The sequence below is a fragment of the Ceratina calcarata genome, unplaced genomic scaffold, assembly GCF_001652005.2.
Source record: "Ceratina calcarata isolate Rehan_Ccalc_2016 unplaced genomic scaffold, ASM165200v1 scaffold478.2, whole genome shotgun sequence".
Lineage (NCBI taxonomy): Eukaryota > Metazoa > Arthropoda > Insecta > Hymenoptera > Apidae > Ceratina > Ceratina calcarata.
Window position 1 is genome coordinate 166,032 of NW_017172008.1, and position 25,538 is coordinate 191,569.

Genomic DNA, 25,538 nt, shown 5'->3' on the forward strand with positions numbered 1-25,538 from the left:
AATTTTATTATCCCCGATACGAGGTTTTAAACCAGGTAAAACCATTGACTGGCAGTAAAAAAAATTCTGCTCTTTTTCTTCTATTAAAAAAGTTTTATGAACGACGGGGTCAATGCGAACAGTCCTCGAGGCCAGTGGAAAAATTTCAGTAGTTTTCCCCGAGTTACACTCGGTCAGTTAGTATGTTCACAAAAACGAATGAGGATATTACACCGTGGAGACTGAATTATCCCGGAATTCGGCTCGCGGAGTAGGTTTCGTGGTCGGAAATTACACCGCAAGGGTTCACCCTGGCTCCCTTTTTACACTCGCCTAAATTGCTCTAATTGGATAGGTCGAGAGACATTCTTACACGCGTACGCGCGTTCCGTCCTTCTATGTATGTCGGACGCACACGTCCGCTTGACCGTGAACGGATGCTTGTGGGTGTTTCGAATCGATAGCACTTTGTGTAATACACCGTGAATAAACCTCGAAGCGGTTCAGGTTACCAGAGAATCCACTGGGAAACTCTTCGTTCGATGCTTGAGTCACGTTAATCACGAGTTAGACGGGTGCGTTGTCCAATTGATCGTCTAATTCATTGATCGTAGTGATAGTATTTGTTTTTATGAAACGCCGATGCAGCGTTCCCGTTTCGTTTTCTTTTCAACGCGGAATCAACGAGGACCTCATCGTCCTTTTCATCTGTCGATTCAAAAGTGAAATCCTTTTTTTTAATGTCTATATAGCTATTGTTCTCCAGTCATCTTGACTCGATTAAGCGTCTTCGTCAAAAGCGTGCTGGTGAGCACAGATTTCGTCAGATTTGTAGATTCGACAGACCGTTTCATTTTATTCTTTCGAATTTGAAAAGGTAATATTGCATAATTAGATAATTGGTTCGCTTTGCATCTGCAGCTCGAGTGGGCCAACGAGGAACAAAGATTAAATTCAACCTTCGAAGTTTAATTGGACCCTGACAAAGAGTCTTTTCAATATACGATAATTAAGCTCGCGCGTCAAAACGACCCATTTCCATCGACAGGTGCGATTGAATCGTTACTTGTCGCCGGGATAGTTAACAAACGATCCTTTTTCCGATTACGCGTACATCCAGCTTTCAGGTCGAGCGTTAGTTAGAACGTGCCTCGCGGAGTAGCCTTAATTGAAAAAGCTCTTTGCTGTTACGTATTAACTCCACCGTTCCCTGAAAACGTGCTCCGATCGCGCCAGCAGGCACATTTTCTATAAAACGAAACGCGTGTACCATTCGTACGTTACATAACCGTTTTGAAAAGACGGCCTTGTATAGTGCGCATATATCCCTTTCGTTTTTCTGCGGACGAGATCGGCGACGATAATTCGTCAGGAATCGATCGTGGACCCGGCCCCGAAGGATAAATCCGATGGGCCGGATCAAGCGGTGGCGATTCGAAAACCGGTTTGCGAACGAGCAAGCACGTGCCCGGATGACGAGGCAGGCTCGTCTCCCCGGGAAACCTTCCCAATTTATTCTCGTTTCGCCGAACGCGGAGAGGCAGAGTTGAGATTTCATTGTACTAGATAAATGTTCATCTCGTCGATCACTCTTGCCCTTTAAAACGATTCTATATCTATTATTCCAGTGGAATATGTATAGAAAATATAGATTGTATAGTCTTTTATGGATTAGGTGGTTTCAGAAAATGTAGGAGATAGAGTTTGTTGTCTAAGATTATTAAAGAACAGCAGCTTTACGGGGCATTGTGTCGTAAAAGTCTGCAATTTTTGACGTCTTTTAGAATATATTGCCACCGACGTAAGAAATAGGAAGCAAAACACTTGTCGGTGCTGAATAGTTGCCAGATACAAGGAGGGTTCTATACAATTTTCTTCTAACTCCATTCGTTAAGGAATAATTGGCAATGAACGAGCTGATTAATCGATTAGTCCTGAATTACTCGAGATAGAAGAAAATTGTGTACGACCTTTTTTTCAGGCAATAGCAGTAGCTTCAATTTTTATTTGAAACATTTTTCGAAATTTTGAGAAAAAATAATTTTTCCGAGATTTTGTTAAAGGGTTCTCAAAATCTGCGTTTTTTGCCAATAATTGCTAGTGAGAAATATGTGAAACGAAAGTTGTAGGTACCGTGAAAAGCTACAAGTTTCGTGTGAAACATTTTTTTCTACCGTCAATAGTTAACGAGTAATTTGCAATAAACTGTTTTATTGTTTTTCGTCAAATACTCGTAAACTTTTGACGCTAGCGAAAAATATTTCAGATAAAAGTTGTAGTTTCAGTTGCCAGATACAAGAAAAGTTTTATGTAATTTTCTGACTCCTACGAAAACAGCGATTACTGACTGTTTTGAGCCCCATTCGCTGTCCCATCGATTACACGGGCACTATCACTCTTTAGTAGTGCCTCCTGGGTGTCTAAGGTTAACATTGAGCATCCGCCAAGTGAGACTTTCTTTAGACTTAACCGTGCACGTGGTTCTTCGAGAAGAGACGCGTCTATCTTGGTGTCTACGTTAAGCTCGGGTTATGCTTCTCACTGTTCGCTTTGCTGCGCAAGGTGAATCGTAGGAAGAAGACGAAGCGGGGTCTGAAAGGGCTTCTTTCTTCTTCTCATAGTCTTACGTTCGTCGAGTCTTGCGGGGGCGAGACGGTCCGCCCACGTCGTTGCACGACTCGTTCGTCTTCTCGCGCCGTATATTATCCTCTCCCGCGCGCTTGCCTTTATCGCGTCTGAGGGAAGATTACAAGCTTCGTAGAAATCGCTCGAGTAAATGCGGAGAAAATAGTCTAGCGGCGTGATTAAAGGCTTGGAAAAGCTTTTAACCGATAAACGTGAACATTTTTCTTGCGTACAGACATTTTTAAACTGCAGAGGACTGTATTGATCGTTCGTACAGTATTGATCTATTCATGGTGGGACGTCGGTAAAGTAACGGGTTGCGGTATTTGAAGCTGGTAAAAGGTTGCGACTGCTGCTGTAGGTAAACCGGCTCGTATAACTTGCAGTGGATAAAACAGAATTTCCTCTGCGTATACCAGCAACCAGGAAACTCCAGGCGAACGTTACTGTTCGAGGTGCAAGCAGTGCACTGTTTTAATTTACCAGCTGCCACTTTCGTCCTCATAAAAAGCAGTCATATTTAAACTAATTTAATTCTTGCACGATTAATCATACTTGAGCCCAGGTATCAATGCTTAAAAACATAAATTCTGAGAATCTATTTTCGGTCATCGAAATGTATCGAGGATGCGTACCGATGGCCTCAATTCATTTTACCCAGGGTTGCGCAATCGCTCTTTTTCATTATGCATAATTCACATGAACGAGCTAATTAACAGCAATTAGCGAGCGTCTCTGCTACCCGGCTCTGCCTGACCTCGAGTCTCCATTCTTCCCCTCGACCGCACCGCGGCTCGTTTTTTTATTTTTCCCTCGTTCGCAGTCTCGCACCCTCTGATCTTTTCCTTTTTTTTTTTTTGCAATTTCTCCGTCGCAGAGGGGAAACTGTTTCAAGAAAATTAACGCTAGCCGCCGATCTCGTTAGCGGCTCGGTCAGGTATCGTGGGGATAAATTAATGGTATTAAAATTGTGCGCGTAACCGCAATTCATTACTGACATTGCGTTCCCTGTACCGAAAGGTAACGTCTCCCTGTGAGTCTGAGCACCTTTTACCGTATTCCGTTAACGCTGTCATCATGTTCTACGATCTTATTGTCCGGGGAAATTGTGCCTTTCCCCTTGACGAGGAAAAACTTTCAGGAACCAGTCAGACGCCGCATTGATCCACGTTCTGTCGAGGGATTTGATACTCGATCCACGTATCCGCTGATACGTAACGTACATTTACCGTGACTGGCTCGATATTATTGGATTAAAATCCCACGCTCAAATGTGATCTCTTTTCTAACCGTTTCTACAATCTTGTATTTATTTGATTTATCGAGACTCGTTTCCCATAATAATTTCTCTTTGAGCAGGCGACGGTTTACTTTATAATTCGAACGAATGCATTGCGTTAAGAACAAGAGTAACTAGAAACCGAAATAAAATATTGCGTTTGTTCAGTCACGAGGAAAATTTAAAAAAATTGCTTTGAATACGTTTTTATTAGAATTTAGGATTCGTGTCAAGCGTTCCGGTAATTACAGAGTTAATGGGAATTATGCCTCTATTCCCGTGAAACTGTTCAGGTCTAAATTGGACGGATTGCTGGTGAAAAATCGCGGAATTCGTTCCGGCAAAGAGCGATAACCACTCGTCACGGCAGTGGAGCGTGACTGGTAGTCTCGCGTAACGTCCGCGGAAAACATTTTCCAGGGTGGTTTCCCGAGATAGACGCCACGCACCGCATCGCGCCGCGCCGCGGCGAAGTTGACCCACATTCCTTGCGGAGGCCCGTTCGCGCTCGAGCACCATCACCTGCTTCTCCGTGCCGCAGAGTCCAGAGCACGGAAAACGAGACTGAAAAAACGGCGGGGCTTGCGTCGGTTGCCCGATTGTTCGCCACCGGTATTTACGCCGGTGCTAAGAGCGAACGGAGAAAAATTCTCGCAACGTTTTTCCACGTCGAAATGGCGACCGTAATAAACGAACGTTCCGCGTATTCCTTCGAGTCGATTTTGCGGTACTACTGTTTACTCATTATTATGTCAAAGTATTCCTCGCGAGGCGAGAAAGTGGGAAAAAGAGTCGTACAGGAGTTGCCATCGTTCTCAGAAATTGGTAACGCGATAGTATGTTGTCGAAGAATGATCGCCGTAATTCAATGCGTACTCGAAGATATTTAAACCACAACGATTCTGTTCCAGACCAACTTTTTTTCACCATTCCTTTTCGCAATACGTACCACCAGATCATTATCCGTCGACTATCATTTCCTTCTCTTTCTCCTTCGAGATTTTCCGTTTCTACGTTCGCAGATGAAATTATTAATCGTAGACGGCTGACTGATCCTGACCTTGCACTGAAATCAATCTCGTATCTTTTACACTTGCTTTCATTGATCTGTCTCAATGATGTCTTGTAAGATTCGAACAGTAATCACCGACGATCTAATAATATCTTTTTTAACTCAGAATTGGGATTCGTTATGCTGACCTTGGAATTCTTTGAAAAATATTCAGAAACGCTTAGAACGGCGACAGTATTCAATAAGTAAAAAGAGCGCATTGTTTCTTTTTACTTGCTGCAAGCTTTTGCTGTCAAGCGACACGATGGATCGTTCGCAAATATAAATTCCAGCCAGATTATTGCGAGGCCAAGCTTTTCATCCTCGCGAAACGAAAAGTCGATCGATTATGCATACAAGCGGAAAAGGAAGATATTACCCCTTGCGCTTGATACATACCTCCCACGACTTCTTATTTCCCGGTTTGTCTAGCGACGCGGAACTGACGCTGAGTCGTTGATTTTCCGCGAAATTGGTTCTCTGTTTCGTGTCGTCGCGTATCAATTTAACGATCCTAGCTAAAGTGCAGAAATGAATTTTCAATTGATTTAAGTCTCTTGTTATGAAATTGTTTTGAAAAATAGCGACGGCCGAAGGATACTCAATTATTTTGGTATTAGAATTAGTTTGAATGAATACAAACTATATATGGTTTCACGACGAAATTAATTAGTGACACTATTCTCACATACGCTGGCTGACCTCGTAATTTAATTAATTAATATTTCGGTTTGTTTCACGCTCGTGTCGCTTCACTCCTATTACCAAATCGTTCTCGCTTAGAACTACGATTCGAAATCCAACATATTCCTCCTACAGGGATCTAAACTTCAAACACGAAGTTTCTTGCATGATACACCCCCATCTGATGAATGTTTCTCTAGACACTTGCGACAGTATTTGAAAATTCGAGTTTCGCGCAGTTCATTCTTTAGAATGAAATCGTTTTTTCACTAAATAAAGCTCGGCGTAAAAATGTCATATATTTTGTCGACCTAGATTGCAGAACGTTTTCATACTTTGGGACCATTGGGTGATAGCTAACAGGATGAAAAGACTTTTCGTCTTTGAGAACTTTTATCGTGAGTGCGCTCCTCTCCCGACGTGGGTATTATCGAATAAAAGTTATCGAATTGAGGGTTATATAAAAATCTCGTCCGAATTTTTTAATCGAATAAAGTTAAAGCCACCAATTGCTTTCAACGTAACTTTCGGATGAATTATTTATTTTCTACCCGAGCGCGTCTCGAGAAGCTACGTCCCTCAGTTGGAAATTTCCTGAAAGTCCGATTCCATCATTCGGTAGGTCTCTTAGTCCGGTCACGTTGTTTTAGATCTAGATCTCTGCCGCACGAGCTCCGAAATCGAGCCGAGGAACCAGCGTTTTACGTATCCCCTACATCGAGAATCTGTCGCTGTAAATAACGTTTCTCTGAGTAGAATCATAGCCAGGGATTCGAGAACACAGGTGCGGTGGAGTTCGTTCTGAGACTTCGGAGTTTTTGTCTATCGACAGGTTGGACGTGCTTGAGCAACGTTCTTGTCTTTTATTCGCGCACGATTTACCATTCCAAGACGTTTCCGCTTTAACCGAGGAACGAGACGTCTTCGAGGAACAGCAGTTCCATTGCGATCCGTTTATCGTTCGAAAGGATTAATTAATCGGAAATGCAATCATCTCTCCTTTTGTTTTAACGTCGCTGTTGATTTCAAAATGGATGTTCATTTTGCGAGAGGAACGGTTTTACTTGAAAACGCTAGTAAAATGATAAATGCGTATGCCAATAAAATGCCAATTAATCATAGTTAACTCATTAAATATCAAAGTTAGGAGAAAAACAACTTTCATTTGAAGTATTTTTCGATATTTTGAGGAAAAAAAAATTTTTCAATTTTTCCGAGATTTTCCAAGGGGTACCCCNNNNACATCAATAAAATGCCAAATAATCATACTTAACTCGTTAAATATTCAAATTAGAAGAAAAATACATAGAATCTTTCTTTGTAGAGGCTATCAGTGCCTACAAAGCTCATTACTGGCTACAGCTTTTTATTACATGTCTTAAACTTTTGGCAGAGTTCTTACGGCTCGTACAACCTTAACATTCCGTTTGTTGGAAACGAGTGAATCACGTATTACTTCAAAAAGACTTATCTCGTATCTACGATATCTTCAACTGGTCGATAGCGAGAGGATGTGCACGATTAAGCCTGACATCAAAGGAAAACGAAACCGCTATTAATACAACCATGTTCAAATAAAACGCCCAGAATTATAGATGGCTTGATAACTTTATTGATTCGGTTGAAAATATGAACAGTCATGTTCCTGGAGATGGAAGACGTTCGAGAAAACCTTAAACCGCTGACGGAGTCTAACGCAATTATGTGAATCCCGTGCAACGGCTTCCGATTTTTCTCGACCTTAACGTTGGTTATTAATGAAGTATGAAGATGATAAAAAGAGAGAGAATGATAATGGTAAACAAACAAATTGTGTTTCGTAATTTAATAAAGAGCCGCGCTATAATCAAGTTATCCAAGCAATTTCCGCGGTAGGAAACAACATTTCCTCTCAAACAAAGCATAAATAATAAATGCCGCGGAACTCGTTTCCATCGACAAGCTGCGGCACGTGGCGGCGCACAGTTTTACCCACGAACTTTCCCGTCGTCAAACTTTGGTCATCGCCTGGTCCAGTAAATATCCTTAGATCAAAACCCGTGCGCATTCGGAGAACGAACGGGTGGTAAGAGAGAGGCATTTAAGCGAGGCCGATGGTTTAGGGCTCGGCGAGTTGGGAAATAACAAAAATATCGGTGGGAGCTCGGCTTCTGGAAAGAGGAAGGAGAGGACGGAGGAAATACACATATTGAATTGACGGTTTCCGCGTGGCAGGTACATCTGCCGGATTACCAGTTGCACGAGCTAGCCGGGTTCCAGAAGTACGCGAACAATGAAAACTCTACGGAAATGCGGCGAGTAGCCCCGGCGACTATTAAAACCACTCGGTTCCTGTGTTCCGCCGCGTTTTCGGGCAGAAAGTTCGGCTCGATATCGCATCCGTTCGCGATTTCATTCAAACTGTATGAATACGTACTATTTTTCTCCCATCCGCGTTTTTTCCTCCTTTTTGTTTCTCACGACTTTTCGGATGGGGGAGGTATTTGTGTTCCGAGAAGCGCATCGGCAATTTTCGCGAAAATAAATAACCCGAACGGAAGAGGGAATACGTTTATGGGCGTCGGTTGATTTTTTCGACCAGCTGTACTTCAATCTTCCCGTACAATATTTCACTCTCTGTAAATTTGGATAAGTTGTTTAAAACGGACGTTCAATAACAGAATTCCACTTGGAAAATTTTATTTCATTTTGTAGAATGTGAAGTGTGTCAAATATTTTCCTTTTCAATATACAATAATTATAGAAAATCAATTAACAGCGTATTTATCAGTTAAACATTAGTCATTTTTTCTATTTTGAATTTCATTCAGCGTTTATATTTTTATTAATTAAAAGATTTCGTAGCGAATCGCGACGTTTGCTGGTATTTTCGTAGGTCACTGAACATTGACATTGTCGTAATTAGATTGCATGTTCCAGTCGCGCTCAGATTCCACCGTCGCGTTGAATGTGACGCAAGAGTGACTGATGCGTGCTGCAAATACACTTTTTTTTTTTTACTGCGTTACTCGCGTTTTTCTGCAATTGTTGTGTATCCGTCGTGATCGACAGGAAAAACGTATAACGTTTAGCCACGGTAAGCTTTCCACCACGTTACGTGGCGTGATGCGCGTCTATGTATATGTATATTGAAAACAGAGCTTGGATTCCACCGGTAATAAACGTTATCGATTGCATATGCGACATAACTGAGAAGACAACGTGTCAATCTATATTGAACGATGATAAAACGAATCTCGTTACGGTTTGCGTCATGTGTAAAAAATATTGTGTCACATATAAATGAATGTCTTTCGTCCATTAAAACTGATTTTGCTAAACCCATTAAATTCCTCATTTGACATGAAGATTTCATGTGTAACCTGACGTTTATTTTCATTCGGAAAATGTCTAATCGTTGCATTTTGTAGTTGGTATTAAAAAGTAAGTTGATAAGCATAATGCGGTTATTTTCGAGTATAGTAGAAGCTGTTTCGACTTGCACGCGCCAGATCGATCGTTAACATAGTGCTGCTGGTAATTTAAAAGCATGCGTCGTCCGAGATTTTAACACGAGGCCTCTCGCAGTCGCGATTAATTTCAGATCGATACCGCAATTCTTCGTTACGCGGTTGTGATGTTATCTAATCGCTTTTCAGTTACATTTAACATTTTTTCTTATGGTTTATTTAGAGTTTAAAGAGTGAAATCTTAGTAATGAGTGAAAAATAATAGTATATTCAAAGAAAATAGAATGTATCGAACAAATGAACAAACTGAAACTATTCCTCTACTCTGTCGATTTTAACGATTACGTAAGATTGCTCTAGCAATTATAAACACGTGTGTTCATCCTCAGGTATCACACAGGAGTGAGAATTAGGCGGTCCTCACGCTCTCTATACTCCTAATTACGGATATCAGTGCTCCTGGATTAAACCACCATTGGCGCAAATATATTCTCGCGTGGAGTTTTCGAATATTGTAATACATTGTATTATCTCATCATTTTTTTTTATGGCATTCCTATTTATACATGAAACTGTTATAATACAAATTTAGCGACGCCTACGAAAAATGAAGTCGTTAATGTTCCATTAGCGATTCGATGATAAAGTCCAAGTTTAATTGGAATGTTCGTCACGGTGTCTTCGCTCGACCTGTTGGTACATAGTTATTACAATTTAACTGATCCGTTGAAATCCGCGGAAGCTTTCCCTTGACGAGGAAGGAGCGAGAGAGAAATTTGCATAGTTACTCGATTTCCTCCACCCGCTATTACCCGAGATTGTCACTCAACGTTAACTTAATTCGATTCTAAGATTATCTCTCCGAGAGTAGATCTGTTTCAGAGGATCCTCGGTTTTAAATGGACCTCCTTCCGATGGGTAAAAAGGCATCCCCGGTCGATAAACGAACAGTTGTCGCGTTTCCACTTCTTAATCGATAATTTGATTGAACCTGGAGGACTGGTTTACAGCGAGGTTTTCATTCACGCTCCCTACTTTCTCGAGTATAAACAGCTCGATGGAAACAAGAGTGTTTCTGGTTGCACGTTGCGTACAGAGTTCCAGAGAACTCGAGTCTCAGAGCAGTTGGGATGCAATACCGTTACGGTATAGTCGTGAGAAGCTGACAGCTCTTACTTTCCAGCTACCTGAACCCGATATCCTTCGAATTCGCAATCTCCTTTTCATTTTTAACGACATGCTTGCGTTAACGCATCCACCATAACGCGCGTGATAGGCTCGGGACAATCATTGTGCAACCGTTTTGCCATTGCTAGTTACTCTGGCATATCGAATTAAGTAAATCCTCGTTCGACGTTCGTCGTTTTGTATGAACGTTACGAAGATATCGCAGCAGGTAGTAAAATTAAACGACCTCTGCTACATGGCTGTTCATCGAATCATCGACTGTACTCGTTCTACTTAAAGGCGCGGACGCGAGCAGCGCGTCTGACCAACGCGGCTCGTTTTCACTTTCTTGCGTACGAATACGGGAAGACGACATTCTTTATTTGGTAGAGGCGCGCGTTTTCCAATGATTCGAGAACTGGTTTCGCGACTTTTACCACCACCGTGTCTCGTCGCAGTTTACACGTATTATGCCTTTCGAGAAAAATTACGCTCCTCCGGCAATTAAGTTTCACGATGATAACGAAACCACCGATCCTTGAACGAGATCCGTCGCGCGGGGCTCGTCGAGTTTCGACGCGAACTTTTCGTTTCGTATGCAGCTTTATGGCCGTTGGCGTACAGCATGCAAATGAGATTCGCGTTGACGTACGGATTACGGTAGCGACAGAATCCGCATACGACTGCATAGCCCGATTGGCAGAGCGGCCGTTTGGCAAACAAAAGGTCCCGGGCTCGCGTCCCGGTTCAGTAATTCTTACGAGCCATTACTGTCACGTTTTATACATAATGACCGGCGTGTAACAGCCACCGCGGCGTTTATTCGCCGGGTCATGGAATCCATGTGAATTCTCGATTTTATGCCTCTTTTCTTTCTCGGAATGAACATTAGAGATTTTTGACGACTAGGAGGCAATCGTTACACCGCGTACCTTCGATACAAGGTTATTAACATTCTGACAGAGATTGGCGCGTCTCGCAACCGCGAAAGAGCGAAGACCTGTCTGGTAGCGATCACGCTCAGGCTTTCAGTTATATAAAACGTTTCACCCGGAGTGAGGCGCCTAAACGTGATAATAGGCAGATTTCTCGATATCGCGTCGTCGGCGCGTGACGTGCATGGATACTTCGAATTATCGGAAATTGAATAATTCGGTATTACTAATTAATCCTGTTTATATCTCTCATTGTCTTTTCTCTACTTCCCGATCAGTGAAACCCTAGACCAGTGGTGGGCAAACTTTTTTAATGGGGGGCCACAAAGTTTAAGAAATTCTAGAGGAGGGCCAGAATTATAGAAAAAATACACTTTATACTTCTCGACTGTGAAAACGTAATTATAGCGGGCCATATACTATCCATGTCGACGGGTCTTCGGCGGGCCGGATTAAATAATTTCGCGGGCCGTACTTTGCCCACCACTGTCCTAGACGTTTATTAGAAGAACGGTTTTAATCGCCGAGGTGTGAAGTGGTAAAAAATTCAAAAGGATCAGTTGAATCGTGTTCCGGGCCACCAACAATGGAAGAAAGTTAGGATTAATGTGGAATTCACTAATCTAGGATTAAAATCTTGGATAAGCGGGTCATCCTGTGGTTGCGAACTAGTTGATTAACATTCGAACTCGCAGTAGTTAGAAAAGTTATAGAGTATTACAGACGAAAGTGATGATAGTAGTTTGCGTCACGATTAACATCGGGCAGAAGTATTCTAAAGAAACTATGCTGCGCTCGCATTAGCTTCTGCATTCAAATTAATCGCGACAGCTGGCCTTGATACGAAACGACGTTAACTCCTCGTCTATCAAAGAAACGATTACTGGCTACAAATGGCGCCAGCTCATTAATCAGCGTGACTGCTCTATTCGCAGCGCCTAATGGCAAGATCCGAGTTCTGCGTACGGAGCACTGAGTAGAATCCCGCTGGACGGGTCGAAAGTCGATTCATCTCGCGTATGCAGCACGGTAGCACTTTGAGAACGCATCGCTATCGCCGCTATAAAGTTCGATTTTAATAAGCCGTTGCGTAAGCGAGAAGCTGACTTGCAGAAAAAAAAGGAGAAGAGGGATTACGCAAAGGAGAGACACCGCGTCGCGTTTTCGTTCTTTGCCGCACTGCTGCTGCATCGGGAGGTGAAATCCAACGTTTCGTGACTTGTTGGCACGCGTTGAACAATTAATGACGTTCATGCGTCACGCAACGCTCTGAATGGACAAATTGGATTCCACTTTCACGAGAACCGACGCGTTTTACGAGCCGATGATCCAAGTACGCCGTGGTTCGTTTAATCGATTCGAATATCCCATCCGCTCGCTTGAACGTTCTCGACGAAGGGACAGCGTTCGTTTCATTTTGAAGCTACGAAACTTTCTACGTTCATTATCAATTTCGCACAAGTGCCAGGGCGAACTTTCCGCGTAATAGTAAATTTTTACGACGACCAGCGTGGGTGGAAGACTCGTCGGAGCGTCGAAGGTGAACGAAGGTGCCGTTCCTCTGATGATATCCGCGCGGGTCTCGCGAAACCCGGGAGGGACGATCGGCTTGCAACAACGTCGGCGCGAAAACAGTCGCAATTAGAATTTTAAATGTGCCAGCGATACCGACGATCCGTGAAAACGGGACGGGGATTAAGGATGCAGCGCGGGAAGAAAAGCGAGCCTTCGATAGGTCGAAACTTCCTAATGGCTCTTTTACGAACTTGCCGGGTGCCGATAGATCTAGCGAAGTTCACACTTAACCCCGGGATCCCGGGTCCCAGGATGGCGTCTCACCCATTTTTCGTCTCAGCGCGCCGAGTCTCCGGTAATTAACTTGATGGCTTTTTGTCACGGTTCCAGCAAATTTCCTCGGGACCATTAGCATCCTCCGCAAGAACAGTTCCCTCGGATAAATACGGAGAGCGGGAACGATTTGTTTTGGCGAGTACTCGACCCCTTTAAATTGTCAACACGGTGAATGAATCGTTGAACATCAAATCAGTTTCTCTAATGCAACATTAAAAATGATCCTGCATTAAATGTACTCATAAAAACACGACGGATGTTAATTCTAAATTTTAACCAGTTAACTGTGTCGATCATTTTGCAAAGTGCGCCCCAGTGTGTGTCGCGATAATCAAGCGATGACGGATATAGTTAGCTCTCAGGAAGTTAGAAATCCAACTCAAATTATCTATAATTTTCATTTGTTTATTTCATTTCGTCCTGACCCCGTAACATTCTAAACATATTAAAATTTACGAATATAATTTAGTTTTCGCCAGAATTACAATTTAAATATCAAATTGTAACAAAATTTTACGCATGACGGATATAGTCGTCATAACACAAAATTCTGCCATTCTTCCATGACGGATATAGTCGTCAAACACACTTAACTGGTTAAGGAATTCGACTTGAAAACTATTTTAATCAATAATAATTAACGAAGGAACGATGATAATCGACGAAGCTGTATAAGAGGATCTATTTTCTCGGTCGCGTCGATAGCCGGCCACAAAGGCCTGGATGCCATCGGCGACGGCCGTGTGCGGCGCAGGTGGACGCAGTTCTAATGCCAGAGACGCTTTGCATCGCGCACGGCATTGCAAGGCCAGCTAGCCGCAAGAAGTCGTCGCGAATACCGGATCGAGCGACTGGTCGGTTCGAGCCGGTAGAAATCGTGATTCGAGACGAATCGGTCGTTGCGTAACAGCGCGATACCACCGCTACCAGTTTCCGTATGAGAATCTATCCTCTTATAGAAAAGATGTGTTATACTAGGAGACGGGCTCGGCTTCAACCTTGTGCAAGAATTAATTCCTTTAAAAAAGCGAATTTTAAACGTAAAAATACGGAAGCGGAATTCAGTAAACAGAAGGGAGGCAAATTTTTCTGTTTCAACAGAAAACATTCCAATTTCACCGGTTTCTAAAATGTGTTTCAGTTCACTATTTATGTTCGTTTGGTAGAAAATCCGAAAAAAAGCTTGTCCTGTCGCTTCGTCCTGTGCTCGATTTCCTCTGCTTTTTGAGGACGCGCTCTCGGCAAACGGTTTCGCGAAAGATTTCTGCGCCACCAGGAAAATCGCCCGCAGGTTTTTGCCGGCTGAATGAAAAACGGGGTCAGCTCCTCCGATGCGGTGCCCTTTACAATCCCTCAAAGAGTTCGCTGCGAGCTTCTTAGCTTCTCGCCTTCCCATGTATGCGCGTATGCACGCGGCTACGTTTGCTCGAGTTCTTTCCATTTTAGGCGATGCCGCTTCTTTCTCGTCTGCGTCTCATGGTCATTAACATCGAAGAAGGAGAACTGTCGCCATCGTTGCTAATTTAACGACGGTACCTCCGCTTCATTTCATCCTGCGAGCTAATTACAGTTATTCAAGATGAAAGTCTTTGCTGTCTGAAAATATATAATTGTCTCGTTGGCGAAACGATCCCTATTTCTCATTCCGAGTCGATACTAATTAAACCGACCCAAACTACAACAACGTGATCGGCTATAATTACGGGCCCATTGGTCGTGATTCTTTCTCGAATCTCAGACGTCTTTATTGAACTCACGAGGCCCAATAGAGCTAGCCGGTTCCCAGGGGCTGATTATTTACAGTTGGTCTAAGTTCATGGATGATTTCAGATTTCCACGCACCGACGCTCTCGGCCCGCGATAACCCGTCGAAGAAACATTCTGTTCCGCGGAGATTATCGCGCGAGCGGTTACCTGCCCTCCGGAGAAAATGACTAACCCGGAAATTGGCTTGGTAATTTTCTCGGAATTAGAAGACATAGAATAATCGATAGTCTCTCCCGAACAACTTACTGTTACGTTTACTGCGATACCGAGCTTGCAAACTGTACTTTCTGTTGGCAATTGTGGCAACGAGTCGTACGTAAGATTTCCTCGTTCGTCTGAACGAGGCAAAAACGATTTTCGTTTCCGTTCTGGTTTATAGGGTCAGCGTTGGCTAGGCTTAGTACCCATTCGTGCTTTACGCGTGATTTACGGTGCTCACGGATCGATGCGCTTGTATGACGAGATTACAAGGGAACCGGTTCATTATTACGACACTATCATCACTCTAGGGAACCTTCCATTGTGACACGGCGAGCTGCATGAGAATCAACTTAATTGCCTGTTAATAGCGATACCGAAACTGTCAGTGTTCGTTGCTAATTACAGAGCGTGGCTTCATTTGTAACCGTCTTGTGGGCCACGGTGGCATCGGCGAGTATCATTGATTAGGCTTGAACCAGGAATATCAATGTACATCGTAAACATCGTAGAATGGCAATTACTTGGTTTGACTTACCTCGTTCTGTACCGAGTCGTAATTAGTATTGAGAGTCATTAAAAGTGTTGCAACGCGACGGACGTTTACTTTACCTTCGAAATCTCCTTTGTCCCCGGAAAAGACCACAATTCCATTTATCCTAGTAATCGAGCTAATTTATACCTGGCAACTCGGTAGCTTGGAGAACCTAGCGATTACTAAACCGAATTAACGAGCGCCGATCTCTCGTATCGGGTCGCTCCGCTGCAATCGTACTTGCTCCCGTCAAGTTCGTCTTGCAATCGCCTTTTAGGTGAAACAGTATACTTCTCTATGTCGATTCATCCAAGACTCCTTTTGCGAGTTTTGATCAAGGCGATGTTTAGCTAAGCGAGTAGCGTACGCGGTTTCAAAGGATTCGCCGGTTATTTGCTATCGGGTAGACTATTTCGTGGATCGTTTCGATTCTTTTCACGTTACGTCGTCTTTTAAGACGGCCGATTCCGATAAAGAGGGGAAATCAGTCAGTGAAATTGGCCGCGACGTCTCCTTCGTCGAACCACAGAACCGTCTTTGAATTCGGACGTTTCGTTATCGTTTCTCTGAAAGTGATAAGCGCGGCTGGTAATCGAGGAAACGGTGGATCAGCCGTGAAACGTCAGGGTAATTTGAATATCGAGGCGAGGCTTGTCTACGTCATCTCTTTTTATCGACTCACGAGGTTAGCCGTGGCTAATGAGCGCCAGCGATCGCTCGAATATTCATCGACGCGACGCGTATTCGCTTATTTTTAATGCAAGAATGCGTGAAGCCTCGATCCGGTGAATTTTCAATGCCGTTTCCGTGACAGACATTTTACGTTTCGTTATACAAGATCGCGTGAATCGAAAATGTTTTTTTTCTTCTCGATAACAAATTCTTGAAGTCACGATTCGATCGACGATCTGAAACGTCCATTTTGGACAGGAAATACGTTCGACAAAATCGTTGGTAGCGAAAAAGAGAAACGAAGATTTAATGTAAGAACAGGCGGCCATGCTCAATGGAACGGAACTCGAACCCGGAAACTGTTGCCGTTCACCAAACGACTGTCGCAACTATTTCCAATCCTAATTTTACGACCGAGCTTCACTGTAAATTAGTTGTAACAAAGAACATCTTGCTGACGTTTACTAGAGATCAGAGCTGCTAGTCTAAAGATACCAAATGGTTATACAACTACTGTCGTAATTATTTACGCGAGTATAAAAATAGTCGGTACACAAGTGCACAGTTACACGGGACGATACGAACACCTATGGATCCCCACTCTTTGATCCTCGAACGAGGAACGATAGCGAGACACACTGTCGAAGGTGTACAACAACTGTCCGTCGTCGAATCGGACCGGCATAACAGAAGCCGGTGGGAGAGGCTCGAGGAAGGAGCAAGAAAGACTTGCAAGTAAGAAGGGAACCTGTGGCTTCTCGAGCGAGTCAGTCACACGGGCGAGCATGTTTCACCGTGGACGACCGTCCGTTACCGCGATCGCGATTCCACCTGAAAATCGATACCCCCTTTCGTAGCGCACCAAAACTCGTTCTCGGTCCGTTTTACATTATTCAGAGCCGGTTTAAGACACCGTCGTATTGCTTCTTCTCGGGTGAAAATCAATCGTAGCTCGAGCTGTTCCAAGGAATTATACGAATTTCATCCCTTATCTGGATCGATTCTATTGATATCTAGTGCAGTGTGCAAAGTGTCATAGATATTATCAGAATCAGTGCGAATTGGCAGTGAACAGGTGTCTGCAGGTGGTATGCTTTAAGTGTCCGGTCACGGTGAGTCGCGTGCGCGAAAAATTAATTTTAGACAAATTTCTTTACACAGTATTCTTTCACAATGCAGTCATTTTGACTGCTTTGGGCAATATAGGTATATACTAAGTTTCAGTCTTTCTAGTGTTAAATAAATTCAAGAAGTACGCGAAGACTCTTACTTATCTGTTGCTTAATTTTTCAACAAAACTTGCGAAGTCGAGTCGAAGTACGTTCGTTTATAATAGCATCGGGCCACCGGTATCGCGAGATTCGTCATCGTCCAATTCGTTATTCCATTCACGATACTGGCGTGTCGATCCTTTATGAATCCAGGATGCCGATCAAAACTTTCTACGTTAAGAAACGCAGACAACGCGAGGACGTGATTCGTTACGTAAATTCGATGTTCTCCTTAGAACGAAATATTCGCTGGATCTTTTGCCGTATCGTCTCGAAGGAGATGCAACGTTTGATCAGAAGAGACGACGAATAAACGCTATCAAGCTGGATTTAACTCGTTCCGGTGGTATTTTGTTAAGCTTAGCTTAGGATACGCCCACGTTCACAATTTCTTTCGATGCGTTTTAGTAGAATCCAGGAAAAGAGAACTGAAATTTATTGTTTTTGCATTTTATAAATCGAGCTCACTTCCGTTCGAAAAAATTCATACTCTCGAATACGTCATCATTAAATATTTAAACATGCAGTGTTATCTATCAATACATTGAATGAAAAAACTGAATACATAATCATCGATGTTATATAACGATGGTATATGACGTTCTTATTGCGTGCGAGTAGTAGATAAGAGGATGCAATGTAAATGACGAAATAATAATAAGTAACAGGCAAAGGTACAGCGAAACGGTTTTCCGATTTTCATCCAGGCCAAGTTTTCCAACTCGTTCCTCCGTTTTCAGAATGGCAATTCCTTGGCAGCATTGTTTATTTCGTCGCTTCGTCGAAAAGGCGATTAAATTCTGTTTGTAACGAGTCGGCCTGCTGGATTTTTCTCGTTAAGCCTTAATGAAAGGCTTCCAGCACGGTTAACGTTAGCCCGACGTTGTTTGCCCTTACGCAGAGCGGCTTTGTTTCCTTTCCCGTTTCGAGGTAATTGCTGCTGCAGACCGAGAGAATTCATCGTCAGCCCCGTGACTAATAGATCTGCTGATGTCACGCGCTAAAAAGTCAGTCTCCTAGCTCGACGCTCCTAGAAACGCGTTTGATAAATGACTATCACATCCACTTGTCTACTTTTTCCTCCACTGTGTCCCTGCGTGTCTCGACTACGAAACGACAGCACGATTAAATTCATTTAAAACCAACTGTACACATTTTTCATATTTACTGCGGTTTTTAACTGCAACTGATATTAGCCAGCTTCTATTCGAAATAGCATTCATTCATGTTTCCCTACGGGTCAGCGTACCCGCGGTAATAGGATACGAGAAGTTATGGCCCAGCGGCGCGCTGCGAAAAGGGTGCGAAACGGATTAACGGTGAATTGGTAGCGGACGGTGTCGCGAGTTTAGTCGCGCGACCGAAGGTAGACGCACGAAATTGCGTGAATCAGAACCGATGGGATCATTAATTGGGGCGTCGATTGATTTATCTAGTAATTAACAATTACCATCGAACGCGGTCGAGCAGCGTGGAATATATGTTCCTTCGTTATCGTCTTTCCATTATCGATTAAATACGTTTCACTGTTCCTTTTTACTTTCGACAAAGTTACAGTTACGAGCTCCCATTTTTTTCCTTTTTTTTTTTTATAAATGATTAACAGGCGACTATGTTGGGAGCTGAGTTTACGAGCCCGTTACGATAAAGCCGGTTCACGGCACGATGCGTGCGGTCGAATGCATAATGAAATGCTCTGCATGCATGTTGAACAGCGGCAGCGCGGTAGTGTTTTCCCGGGTGAAAAGTGCAGTGGAATTTCTAGATCCGAAGAGAAAGGCACTTTCTAGTTAGACGATGTCGATTTTCCGAGGGGGCAGGATCGATGATCGGGTCCCTCGCGTCGCCGCGAACGGAGAGCTCGCGTCGTACGCCCGCACGCGACCTTTAGCGCGAGCCATCAGCCGCTAAACAGCCGATTAAATTTACATGGTGACGCAACGAGCGTCGCTACCGTGCTTGGTTGTCGTCGTCGTCGGCGACGGCTTGTGAAGAAGCCAGTTACGGATGTCACGGCGAGTAGAGGCGGTTCTCTTTTGCGCGACACGCCGGTTCACTGCAAACGAGCTCGAGATTCGTCGTTGACGCGCGTTCATATTGAACATCGTTTTATAAATAAGTGGAACTTTTTTTTTAAAAATTACAAGTGTGTGACGAGCAAATATTAACCCAGAGATCGGATCACTTCGCTTCGGCGAAGCGTGCTAAGCATCTCTATAAGTTTAAACATGCGCGAGATCAGTGATTGTTTGTATCCGAGTTGATGAACAGCTGCGACGTGATGTTAGTGTCGATAACAGTTGGATGATTATGGGAGCCGGCGAAATGAACAGAGATATTCCTAGCAGCACCCTAGCGACTCTAAGGGGGATCTTAGTGAGCTCGCTTTCCAGGGAGAACTTAGGTCCTCACGATCTTACTCTGCACGAGAATGGGAGGCATCGACCCTATAGGAAGGTGCACTTTCGCGAAGGTATTATGCGTTTCGAGTCGCAGTCCGTATCGATGATCGTTTAAATATAAACGGAGGAAGTCAAGTCGTGCAAAGTAATTGCTTAGTTATCGACCATCATCGGAGCGTAATAAAAAATTGACGGGACACTGCAGGTTCTCCGACGTTTCAATTAATTTAGTCCAATATTTTCAAAAGGGATCTTTTCTATTTGATATTCCAATGAAAGTTCCCGTCATGCATTTGCATCGGCTTAAGAGTTGGAACATATAAGTAACGAGGCTTGGAAAAAGTTTAACACTAGATTGCTATCTGTTGCTTAATTTTTCAACAAAACTTGCGAAGTCGAGTCGAAGTACGTTCGTTTATAATAGCATCGGGCCACCGGTATCGCGAGATTCGTCATCGTCCAATTCGTTATTCCATTCACGATACTGGCGTGTCGATCCTTTATGAATCCAGGATGCCGATCAAAACTTTCTACGTTAAGAAACGCAGACAACGCGAGGACGTGATTCGTTACGTAAATTCGATGTTCTCCTTAGAACGAAATATTCGCTGGATCTTTTGCCGTATCGTCTCGAAGGAGATGCAACGTTTGATCAGAAGAGACGACGAATAAACGCTATCAAGCTGGATTTAACTCGTTCCGGTGGTATTTTGTTAAGCTTAGCTTAGGATACGCCCACGTTCACAATTTCTTTCGATGCGTTTTAGTAGAATCCAGGAAAAGAGAACTGAAATTTATTGTTTTTGCATTTTATAAATCGAGCTCACTTCCGTTCGAAAAAATTCATACTCTCGAATACGTCATCATTAAATATTTAAACATGCAGTGTTATCTATCAATACATTGAATGAAAAAACTGAATACATAATCATCGATGTTATATAACGATGGTATATGACGTTCTTATTGCGTGCGAGTAGTAGATAAGAGGATGCAATGTAAATGACGAAATAATAATAAGTAACAGGCAAAGGTACAGCGAAACGGTTTTCCGATTTTCATCCAGGCCAAGTTTTCCAACTCGTTCCTCCGTTTTCAGAATGGCAATTCCTTGGCAGCATTGTTTATTTCGTCGCTTCGTCGAAAAGGCGATTAAATTCTGTTTGTAACGAGTCGGCCTGCTGGATTTTTCTCGTTAAGCCTTAATGAAAGGCTTCCAGCACGGTTAACGTTAGCCCGACGTTGTTTGCCCTTACGCAGAGCGGCTTTGTTTCCTTTCCCGTTTCGAGGTAATTGCTGCTGCAGACCGAGAGAATTCATCGTCAGCCCCGTGACTAATAGATCTGCTGATGTCACGCGCTAAAAAGTCAGTCTCCTAGCTCGACGCTCCTAGAAACGCGTTTGATAAATGACTATCACATCCACTTGTCTACTTTTTCCTCCACTGTGTCCCTGCGTGTCTCGACTACGAAACGACAGCACGATTAAATTCATTTAAAACCAACTGTACACATTTTTCATATTTACTGCGGTTTTTAACTGCAACTGATATTAGCCAGCTTCTATTCGAAATAGCATTCATTCATGTTTCCCTACGGGTCAGCGTACCCGCGGTAATAGGATACGAGAAGTTATGGCCCAGCGGCGCGCTGCGAAAAGGGTGCGAAACGGATTAACGGTGAATTGGTAGCGGACGGTGTCGCGAGTTTAGTCGCGCGACCGAAGGTAGACGCACGAAATTGCGTGAATCAGAACCGATGGGATCATTAATTGGGGCGTCGATTGATTTATCTAGTAATTAACAATTACCATCGAACGCGGTCGAGCAGCGTGGAATATATGTTCCTTCGTTATCGTCTTTCCATTATCGATTAAATACGTTTCACTGTTCCTTTTTACTTTCGACAAAGTTACAGTTACGAGCTCCCATTTTTTTCCTTTTTTTTTTTTATAAATGATTAACAGGCGACTATGTTGGGAGCTGAGTTTACGAGCCCGTTACGATAAAGCCGGTTCACGGCACGATGCGTGCGGTCGAATGCATAATGAAATGCTCTGCATGCATGTTGAACAGCGGCAAGAACATTCTAATAACTGAACGATGTGTTTCTTTTCTGTTTCAGGTGAGTACTTTATTCTAAAGAGGAGGTAACGAGCACTTTTTCGATGATCGGGGTACGTAGGCAAAAACCAGTAGGGATATAACTCGTAGCAGGAACTCGATCAGTGATAAGCGAACCGTGGCAAATGAATTCATTATGAACGCCAACTGCGATATCCCGTGTAATATTAAACGCCGACTTGATATCGCGAACCCCGTGCAAATCGGGGAAAAAGCGCTTTAGTCGTCATAGAAATTAATTGACGATAATTAAATAAAATAGATATTATGAAACTTTTTTAATAAATGAATAATAAAATTTTCTACTCTATACAAGTGTTTTTTTTTTAATCTTATTCGGACATACGAGTTAAACAATTAAGATTTCGTTATCTGTATCGTTTATCTGAACGTGGTTGATAATGTTTTGCTTCGCAAGCTTTCTTTCATGCGTGTGCATACGTGACGCCGTGTTTCGAGAGTTCTTCCTCGGCCCGTACGTAGCAATATACGTGTTCACGCGAGATTGCACCGCGGATGCAGGCTGCATTCTCGTTATATCTCATATGCACTTTGTCAAGCGGTCGAGAGCTCGAGATGATGCCACGAGGGGATCTCGCGAGAGGAGAGAGCGTGAAGAAGCTCTCCTCCTTGACACTTTATCCGTAACCCCGTCGCGGCAAAGGGGAACGGGCCGTGACGAGCAATTAATTTCGTGCTCGTCGAACGTTTGACATGAGGCACCGGCGAAAGTTCGTTCCGTTGTGCGGCCGCGGTCGATAACGTCGAGGCAGAAGCCTCGTTAATGAGCAGTTCAAGTTGTGGCCAAGACATCGAACGTTGCCTTTGTTGTCTCAAACTTCAAAGCCGATGGAACAATCGGTAAAAATACGTGCCAATGTAACATAATTATACCTGCAAGTAATAAGCAGCAGATTTTCTCTTAGAAATTATCCTAGTTAGAGAAATTGCATTTCTCTGTTGCGTGTGTAAATTCAATTTAAAGAGGAGCATCTAGGAGATTGCCCCTCGGCTGGACAATTTGTCAAGGGGAATGCGCGGAAGCGTTATCAAAGTGCAAACTGAGGTACGGGAAGGAAATCTGCAGTCCAAATTTCACGACGTTTCATATTCGATAACGGCGAAATGATAAGACCGATTTGGCGAACCATCGCACCCAGGTTTCGCCCATAATACTTCGTTTCACATTTTGGACACGATTTACGACGTTCGCCTTAATAAATAATCGCACGAGATTAAGATACCTTATCGTTAGAGTCAGCGTTCATACGATGTCTGATGGGAACATCTCGACTGTATTATAACAATTATTCGTTTTCCTGAACAAAAAATTTCGTCGAACGAATCTTTCGTACGATTTTTGAGAGAATCGTTCGCGATGGGATTAAAACGATCCGTCAAAGTCGAGAACGAACGCCAATAGAAATCCTTGGTGATCGTACGCGATGGAAAGTATTGTTCGACTGATTGACGTTGCAGGATGTTTCGATTGGCACGATGATTGACTAGTCTAGCCGTGAAACGATCCCGTTGAAGCGCAGTAGCTCGTTTCTGACGATTCTCCACGGAAATTGTACCGTTTTACATCGCATTTCGCCTAATATCTTTTCAATAATCTCGTATTCTTGTTCCTACCAATATCCACATGACGTATAAAACGTATGAAAGAAATATTAAGCAAATCTCTAAAGGAGCTTTCAAAGTATATTCAAAGAAGGAAACTTCATTCAATATCTTATATCGACGTGTATATAAAAACATATCTACTTGCGTATGGAGATAAATTGCGTATAGATTCGCATGAGTGCTGTGTGTATCAAACATTTTCAATAAAATGCTCGTTTCCGCGATTGATAAGGTCACGGCTCATCTGTCCCGATTATTCGATCGCTTGTATCGTTCTTAATTCCCTGCATGAACCGATCACGTTTAAACGAATCCGTTAATCACGCGCTATAGACTGGAAACGAACAGCTAATGCCGAATGATCATACCGGTGCATCGGGACGCCAGCATTATTCTTATCGATCCCCATTCGGGGAGTGTACATAACGCCTGTAAGTTCATCTCGTTTGAATGGGGGCGAAACTATGGGTTCGTTTGTGCATCTTAATCCGAGCATTGTTGGCGCTTGCCTGGAATTCGTGAATCGCGAACGGGGACACAATATCTCGCGAGACCTTCCGCCCTGTGAATCGAAATCCGCGGCATAAACGGATCAGTAAGATTATCCCGGATCGTAGTCTGCCTTCGGCCTGCCCTTTCATCCTCGTTATTTCGTCGACAGGCACACCTCTGTCTCTCTCGCTTCGAATTTACATTTATTGAGTAATTAACATAAGTCTAATTCTCTTATTTTTGTGTACTTTCCAATAATTGTCTGTTTACTCCGCAAATTAAGATAATTTTATCCACATTTCGTTTATTTTAATATTACTCATGATAGCAATCATTAATTTATTTTTGTTTGTGATAAATTTGAACAACTGACCAACAGACATGTCTTGAACTAATTAAAAAGTTTAATTTCTTTTAACTAAAATGCGAATTACTGTAAAGGTTGTTGGCTCTTGATGCTCTTTATTGTAAAATAACATCGGGAATAATTGGCAGCTTATATTTCGGTAATTTCTGGGATGAACTTTTAATTCGAACGTTGGCTGCATTCCGAATGGAAAATTCACCGATTCAGAAAACTTCGGGTGGGTGTAAGTATTCGCAGGCCGATTCATCTTCGCGAGTCGCCACGTGTTTGGCAAACTTCACCACCTCGGTTGAACAAAGGCATCACCATTCCGAGAATAAGAAAAGTAATCGCGATTGTAACCACGAAATGGGAAACTTTTTCTGGTCTCCGATCGATGGACGACCGAATTTTTTGTATTTAAAAGAAAAAAATCTTGGTCATGCTTCGAATGCCCAGACGAATATTACGAACTTCATATATTTCGTATATTTTTACGAAACTCGATGGAAATTCTGGTTCCTTCGAACTTTCCTCACTCTGTACGTGCTATTTTTGAGAGGACAGAGTTACAGTCTCCGTGGCCCGAACTTTCGTCACGACGAATAAACTACAAAAGCGGCTGGAACGAATATTGTTGAGGATAGGCCAAATCCCGTGACTGGTTCGCGATCGCTGCTTAATACCGACGGAAAACACACGAAGCGGGCAGCGTGGGAGGGTAATAAAATTTTTCGGTGTAGCCCGTGTCCCTTTTTTCGATTCCTCGCATGTAGCCGCGGGATTCTATTGGTACAGTTCCAAGTTTCAAGTGGGCATCCGAAAAACTCGTCCGACCGGTAGATTTAGCGATGTTCCAAGCGCCGAGTTCTTTCTCGCGATTCCGCGCCGTCTCCCCCGCTGAGCAAGACGTACATAACTCCTTGTCCGCGGTTCTCAGTTAATAAAACTAGACAAACTAGAACCAATATCGTCGGGAATCATCGTTTCTTTGTAGTAAAAAGAAATTCCATTGTCTGTCTGTACGTATGTATTCCATTATCTACATTAGTATATATCTAAATTAGTTTTACATAATAGCATGAAC

At 43.1% G+C, this 25,538-nt stretch overlaps 1 protein-coding gene across 11 annotated transcripts in view; it reads left to right on the forward strand.

Annotated features, from left to right (window-relative positions):
• The window catches only part of LOC108627547 (MAP7 domain-containing protein 2), a 138,929-nt gene that overhangs the window by 58,836 nt on the left and 54,555 nt on the right, over window positions 1–25,538 (forward strand). For 2 of the 11 annotated variants that reach the window (XM_026815665.1, XM_026815670.1), the window contains exon 1: window positions 19,212–19,936. The exons of 8 other annotated variants lie outside the window; for them this stretch is intronic. In XM_026815665.1, coding sequence (XP_026671466.1) covers window positions 19,768–19,936 — 169 coding nt within the window. In that variant the 5' untranslated portion in view covers window positions 19,212–19,767. Of the gene's footprint in view, window positions 1–19,210; window positions 19,937–25,538 lie in introns of those variants that run through there. One more of the 11 variants, XM_026815660.1, reaches the window with a different exon arrangement.